This window comes from Malurus melanocephalus, unplaced genomic scaffold (genome assembly GCF_030028575.1).
Source record: "Malurus melanocephalus ecotype Western Australia unplaced genomic scaffold, MMel_1.1 scaffold_1167, whole genome shotgun sequence".
Taxonomy (NCBI): Eukaryota; Metazoa; Chordata; class Aves; order Passeriformes; family Maluridae; genus Malurus; species Malurus melanocephalus.
The window spans coordinates 44,420-52,393 of NW_026624399.1; the positions used below are offsets into that span (position 1 = coordinate 44,420).

The window sequence follows — 7,974 nt, forward strand, 5'->3', positions numbered from 1 at the left end:
TATATTCTACATTATTATATCACATTATTATATTAAATATATTCAGTTATTATACATTATTCTAATGACTGTAATTATTCTAATAGATTCTGTTAATCCAGAAGCAACTGCAGCATCTGAAGATGTTCTCAATTCTCCCAAGGAACTGCATCATTTAAAATTGATATTTTTTGTTAATCAAATTGATATTTTTTGTTAATCCTTGTCCATATCAGATCCAGGAGGATCCTCCTCAGGGCAATGGGAGCATTTTGAGCTGTTCTGATTCTTTTTGTTCCGTTTCCTTCAAGGAAAAGCATTCAGAGGAGGCATTTCCACACCTTAAGCAGCTTCAGAGGAAAAGGCAGGTGCAGATCCTGCTTCCAAAGGAACATTCCCAGTTTTTATGGCTCCTTTATTCCATCAAATAAAAACAAATCAAATCCCCCACCCTCCAAGTTTCCCTCCTCCCTTCTGACTGTGCCCAACCTCGTGGCAGATTTTGATCTCAGCTTTCATGCTGAGCTGTTGGGGAAGTTTAACTCTAAACAAAMTTAAAAAACCTGGAAGCTGCTCCTTTCTTTACTCCCCAAGTTTTCATTTTTCTTCTTAACTTACAATAACAATCATGTCTTTCCTGCTGCATTTTCTATGCACTGCTRGTGAGAATAAAATCCCAACGCAGGATGTGGGCAAGGACAAAGTGCTGGATTTAATGTCCACTCAATCCAAGCCTTTTGGAAAGCTTTAATGTGCCAGTGCATAAAAAAAAAATAAAAAAATCAGAAGTTATTCACAGCTGAGTTCAGCTCGTTAAAAAAAAAATTTAAATTTTCCTTCTTTACGCAGTGACTAAAGTGAAACAGGGCTTTTTTAGAAATAAAAGGTATCTAAATGACATTTTTTCAAGTTCACTGAAGGGCTGCATTGCTTTACCAGAAACGCCACCACGTAAATCTCGACRTTGTCAGCAACTGGCACGACAGACTGGTTGGAGGGGCTAAAAATATCCACAGCTCTGTCATCGGAACACAAGTTGGGGAAGTAAAACTCCAAAATCAGAAAGAACTTCTGCTGCTCCCASAACTGCAGTTATGATGTTAAATAAAGCTCCAGAGGTAGAGCAGCCTGCAGGTTTTGCTGCTCTGGGAGGAATTGGTATTTGAAAAGTTTTGGATTGGGGTTGGCATGGGGTTTTCTTGGGATGAAAGAGGATTCCATGGATTTCTGCACCATTTCCTGTTCTACCCAACAGCACGGCCTCAAAAATCAGAATTTCCCATGGATTCAGCGAGGTTAAGAAACAAAGAGATGGAAAAAAAAAGGTTTTGGAGAGAGAGAGAATCCATGAGGAAAAACCTTCCTGGGGCASCCCTGGAGCTCAATCTGCTGCTTTCAGCAATGCCAAAATCATTCCTTGAGCTGCAACARCACAAATTCCTCATTTCCATTAAATGAACAAAGAATTTCCAGGGACAAACTTACCCCTTGGCTTCCTTGAAACTGGATCACTGGTTTTGACGTCACAGCATCCTAGAAAAAACAAGTGGAAAAACCAAAATTACCTCMGAGCTCCAAAGTTCACTGTCAAAATACATCCAGCTTGATTTTTCACCCGATTTTTTTGCTTCTTTATATTTTTTTTAAAGGGCAAAAGCTCAGGGAAATATGTAATTCAAGGAAGGAAATTAAAGAAATCCTGAAGCAATGATTTGTACCTGGAAAAAGGGACAAAATAAACTCAGAGTTGGGTTCCTCCCAACCCCTCCACCACATTTTGGGCACATTTTGGGCACAGAACAGCCCAACTTTGGTGCTTATGTAAGTTTGGAGTTAAAAAAATGGACACTTGAGGGGAAAATTGATTCCAGTTCTCGGCCTGAGAGGACGCAAAGCGAATTTTTTCCAGGAGAAAGCTGGCAATCCTTTGGAAAAGCAAACTGCAGCTCCGTTGCAAAATCGTGTTGTTACGTTGGCTGTTTCAACAATCGCCCTCTTCCTCCAGATTCAGCTGCTTACACCTAAAAAAATCCCATTCCTGGGAGCTCCAAAACTGCTCAAAAATGCTGAATTTCAGCCTTTTTGCCTCGCTGTGATTTTAGGGATCACAAAAATTTCTCTATTCCACGTTTCACCAGAGGTTTTAACTCAAGGGGAAAAAAAACAGAACAAATCCAAGCCATGCTGAGTTTGGATTTCTCCGATTCCAGCAGAACTTGGGCTGGGTTTTATTTCCTAAATCCATTCCAAGATGGGAATTGTGCTCCAGGGGGCTCACAGGATCCCACTTCAAAGCTTCCAAAGGGACAAAAGAATTTACAAATTGCTTGAAAGTGTCATTTAGAAGTGAAAATGTTGCCACGTGCAGRGGAGACACAATTCCATGGGAAAAGCACCAGGAATTCGGGAGACCAAACCCAAAGGGGGATTTTATTGTCACCCAAAATCCATGGATGCATTTCCAATGGATTAGAGGAACAGATATTTTGATTTAAGCAGCAAGAGTTAAATAATTTGAAACCTGCTGAGTTTATCATCTCTCATAAAACATTTCTCAGCCCATAAGCGAAGAATCTTGGCCACCACACCAACAAAAAGCTGATAAATTCACCAACAAAACACAAATCCTTTCAGCCCAGAGAAACCTAAGGAAATTCAGATGGATAARCCCAGCCCAAGARAGTCTGAGCYTTTGAAGGGCCCATCCAATGGGATYTCCCAGAGCTGCTTCATCCCCAGGATTGCTGTGGGATGGGGAGGGAAGCAGAAATTCTATAAAGAATTTTATAGACCCAGAACAACCTTTAGAAAGCACCAATAAACAACATCTTGGTACAGARATCACTGAATTCCTCGAGTGCCACGACACTGCATTCCACAGCACGCTGTTCATGCACAGCTTTGTGTCCAGAAATTCACAGGAACATATTTGAGCAAACAAGCATTTGAAACATGAAAAAAATCTGGATTTAAGAAAAAAAAAATAAAAAAAACCCCATGTGGTTGTTGTACAGCAAATTACAGATTTGGGAAGTTCTGGAAAGTTGTTTCAGGGGAATAAAAAGGGGGGAAGGAGGATGGAATAAAGAGGCAGGAACCAAACTCCTGATGCACAGATCGGACACGGTTTAATTACAGAACTTATAAATCCCACAGTCTACAAATAAACTGGTTTGAAATGGGTAATATCAGCTTTAGAAAAGTTAAATAGCAAACTCGGGATGCATTTCCCAAAGTCCAGCATTTCTGGCTGTGCCTGTTTGTGATCCCCTGTGCAGGAATATCGGGATCCAGGAAGGGATGGACACTTTTTTAGGTGAGAAAGGGGAACATTTTTGGCATCTCAGCACCACCATCCCCATGTCCCCACAGGCATCACCTCCCTGATGTTTGAYTCCTCAGCTCCAGCTCATTCTGAATGTTCCTGGAAGAGGAGAACACCCTAAACCAATTAAGGATGTGACTCTCAGTGTCTTCATTAAAGCCAATTAAATCCCTGCATGGACACCTTCATTCAGAATGAAAGAGAACACATGAATGACGTGAAACCAAACAAAAACCACGCTCCCATTTCTATTTTCCTTTGGATTAACTTCCTTGGGTGTTCTCGCAAGGAAAACCCCAATTTTAAGGAGTTCTTGCTGCCCTTTCCAAAATCCCTCTGTCATTTTCTGAGGAGTCACCTCAGAGTCACCAAATTCCTCTTTAGCGATGCCATGAGTGAAGTTCCTGTTTTACAGTTCCTRGAGATGCCATCTCATCCCTTTTTAGTTAGAACAAGGTTTTCCCAATCCTCCATCYTTCCAATTAAACCAAGGAACCTCCCCAGCCCCAGGATGTGGTAAATCCCTGACAAACCTCACCCCTGTGTTCAGAAAACGAGGAAAAACAGGACAGATTTGTCCAAACCTCATCCCCTTCCAGCTGGGAAATTCCAGCTTTATCCCTCCACGAGATGGCTGCGTTTAAAACCAGCTCCTGGAAGCTGATTAAAGATCAAAATGTGAGGAAGAAAAGCCCGGTTCAGGCAGTTTGCAGCAGGCACCTGTCAGGTGAGCAGGTTTGATGCTGCTGCCAGGGAGCAGATGTTCATCCCTGCAAAAAATCCACTCATCCGTGAGGGTGACAGAGGGACAGCTCCGGGGGGAAGAGAACAAATCCTGGGATATCTGGGAACACTGGGGAAGAGAACAAATCCTGGGATATCTGGGACCAGGGAGCAGGCAAGAAGGAGAACAAATCCTGGGATGTGGGACGGGGAACAGGCAGGAAGGAGCAGAGTTCATGGGGCCAGGAGACACCCAGGAAGGAGCACGAATCCTGGGACAAGGAACACCCGGGAAGGAGAACAAATTCTGGGATATGTGGGATCTGGGAACACCTGGGAAAGGAGAACAAATCCTGGGATGTGTGGGACAGGGAACAGGCAGGAAGGAGCAGAGTTCATGGGGCCAGGAGACACCCAGGAAGGAGCACGAATCCTGGGACAAGGAACACCCGGGAAGGAGAACAAATTCTGGGATATGTGGGATCTGGGAACACCTGGGAAAGGAGAACAAATCCTGGGATGTGGAATGGGGAATACTGGGGAAGGAGAACAAATCCTGGGATGTGGAATGGGGAACACTGGGGAAGGAGAACAAATCCTGGGATGTGGGAGCAGGGGACAGGCAGGAAGGAGAACAAATCCTGGGACAAGGAATACCCGGGAAGGAGAACAAATCCTGGGATGTGAGACCAGGGAAAGGAGCACAAATTCTGGGATGTGGGACCAGGGAAAGGAGCACAAATCCTGGGATGTGGGACAAGGGAAAGGAGCACAAATCCTGGGATGTGTGGGACAAGGAACACCCAGGAAGGAGCACAAATCCTGGGAGATCTGGGAGCAGTGACAGCACACAAGAACCTTTCCAGAGGCAGCAGAGCCCCTCTGAGCACACCTCAGACGCAGGAATTCCATTCCTGGCTGTGCCATTGTTCCAGCTGAAGGCTCCCTGACGCAGCTGGAAGGTTGGCAGAGCATTCCCAACGCAGTTGGAAGGTTGGCACAGCATTCCCAACGCTGCTGGAAGGTTGGCACAGCATTCCCAACGCTGCTGGAAGGTTGGCACAGCATTCCCAAAGCTCCAGAGCTGCCAGATCCCACCAGGAGCTGCGTCAAAGTGCCTCTGGAATGACACAGGAGCTGCAGGGTCTGTCCTGCAGCTCAACCCGTCCGTGTCACCGAGTTCTGCAGCATCATTTTCCAAAGGAACATCCAAACCATGGCTTGAGATCTCCCCAAACTGGAATTACCAGCTCCTCCACCTGCCTGGAAAATAGACCCTCAAAAAGGGCCTGGATATACCCCGGCATTCACTCCATAAAATGTCATTTATTCACTCCATAAAATGTCATTTATTTGCCGCCTGGAAAGAGAATTTCCACATTTCCATGCCCGGTTCCCTGCTTCTCACAGCTCCTGCTGCATTCTCTGGGAATGCTGGAGAAATGAAACCCCTAAAGCTCTGCTCTGGGAACAAGGGAATGTGAATAAAACCCCAGAGCCCCGAGTGTTTTCTGTCACTCCTCCACACACTGTAGGATTATTTCAGAAGTCACAAGATGAAACCAGAAAAACCCCACAACTCATCCCCAAAGCTCCCACAAGATATTTGGCTTTTATTATCACAGCATTATCCTCATCCTTTCGTTTCCCCAGGCTAGAGGAGAATAAAAAACCCTAAAGAGAGACTCTGAAAGCTCACAGAGGTGGTGACAACACACAAAAAGCTCCTCACACCTAAATATTCCAGATGTGGATGCTGAATAAAGAGTAGCAAGAACAAAAAAGAGTCAATAAAACACAGCAGAATCAAATGCAAAACAAATAAAGCATTTTAGCAGCTGATTGAAGCTGGCACRAGGTTTTAAAAACTTTCTGTGGAAAAGCTGGATGGGATGTTCCTACACGAGATCAGAAAGGACACTGGAAATCCTCAGGTCAAGCACCCAGCTGGAAGCCTCCCTGCTCCTTCAGGGAAATACAGATAATTAAAGAATACAAAGTTGTTTTGGGAACTTGTGCTGTGTATTTACTGGAATTTATACTGCAGCCTGTGTTCTGTGGAAAATATTGGCCTAAACTTARTGTTTGTCTGTTTTGTTGAATGTTCAGAGCCACCAATGCCCAACTGAAAATTTACCCTTATTTGTGTTGGAACAAGGGGGTTATTTTCAGAATTTAAASCTTCTTACAAACAGTTAAAATTAGTAGCAAGCATTCCAATAAATATACAGAGAAACTATAAAATCCTGCCATCGATGGGATATTTTCAACCATCACCTGCAATTCCAGGTAAAACCAGCAYCCAGGTGAAGCTGCTGCACCTCAGGAAGGAGTTACAAAAATGGGAACAACCAAAAATCACTCCAAAAGTACAAATTTCAGACTCTCTAGTGCCCCAAACTCCGAGTTCCTCTTTAATTCTTTGCTTATGACTGGTTTGTGTTTCTTTAGCCCACGTGGAGAGGTCCAAATATAGGCAAGGTTCCCTCCCCAACTTCCTCTGGATTTCCAGAACAACTGGGGGGATAAAAAGGGTCTGATCCCAGCCCAGGAGGATCCTCAGCTAAAGCACACCTGGATCCTTGGGAAAAGCTCCTGCAGAGCCATCCAGGTTTTATTTTCTGTTTATATTTTTGTTTAAACCACACCTCCACCATTGCAGACCCTGCAAAGCGAACCAGAGTYTGAAGGTGAAGCAGATCCAGCCCTGCTGTGCCCGACTCCCTGAGTTCATTACAGCAAAAATCACAAATSCCAGGGGTCAGGAACACCCTGAACAACCCCAAAAGTGTGAACCAGGATGGGGGAGCTCTCCTGGCAGCCAATTTAGCCCAGGTTGGTTCAGGGGAAAGCCACTGAGGATCAGGGACACACTGAACGCTGCTCCCAGGACTATCCCAAAGCTTGGCTTTACCTCCTCCCAGAAACTGCAGCCAAAARAGCCTCCTGAATATTCCCCTTTCTCATGTCCCATCCATTAGTTATGGAATTAAAGCACAATCTCCCCTGCAGCACAATTTCCATCTGCGTTTGGAGGCGTCCCAAGGATCCCGTTTGAAGTCGAGGACAGATGGGATGGAGTCTGCTGCCACTCGAAAATGACAGTTTTGCTATTCAAATCCAACATTCTCATGGAAAGAGCCTTGGAAACTCCATGTAAATGCAGCMCTATTGAGGCTTTCTGCTCCAGAGWGGTGCCAGCTGCTCAGGTGAGCCACGGGGATGGCTGCAGGAGGATTTGGGATTGCACAGCATCCTTCCAGGGATGCAGATGGGATCTGCAAAAACCCCAGGGAGCAGAGCAGAGCGGGCAGGGACAGCAGCTCCTCAGGCATCAATTCCCAAATTATCCCACGGACACCTCTGCTCACTCCTCCTCTCCCAGATAATCCCATTTATCACCTGGATGAGCCAAGTGTTGTCACCCAGCACCCCACGTGTGTCTGCTGTGACCAATTCCTCATTTTCCCACCCCATTTTCCCCTCCCCAACACTTAAAAGAATTTTCTTCAGGCAGAAGCAAACTCTGCAGCTTTTAATAATTTTTAAAAAGGTGCTTTTGATGAAGGTTTAAGAGCTGGACTCTCACCAATTACCCCAAACTGTAGTTTGTATTTATCATCATTTATCATTTGCCTAATTGGCATTAATGGACACATTATCACCATAATATTAAAGCACCTACAAATCCTGCCCAGAAGTACAAGCAGCAATAAAATGCTGAAAAGCTTTCATGTCAGCCAAAATGCTACGCCGTACATTTGAAAGTTTTTAATTGCTAAACTGCAAAAGACACGCTGGCTTCTTTGGTTTTAATTGCATCATTGAAAGTGCTACAGCACCAATGTTGCTTTCTCAGTGATTTAATTTTCCAGGGTTAAAAATCGAGAGTGCTTCCATAAGACAGAAAAGGAGTTTCAAGTGTCAGCTCAACAAAAATCCCTCAA

At 44.5% G+C, this 7,974-nt stretch overlaps 1 protein-coding gene across 1 annotated transcript in view; it reads right to left on the bottom strand.

Moving 5' to 3' along the window:
• The window catches only part of ELL (elongation factor for RNA polymerase II), a gene marked incomplete at its 3' end in the record, with an annotated part of 55,859 nt that overhangs the window by 28,832 nt on the left and 19,053 nt on the right, over positions 1 to 7,974 (bottom strand). Inside the window, exon 2 of the mRNA XM_057387284.1 lies at positions 1,465 to 1,512. Coding sequence (XP_057243267.1) covers positions 1,465 to 1,512 — 48 coding nt within the window. The remainder of the gene's footprint in view (positions 1 to 1,464; positions 1,513 to 7,974) is intronic.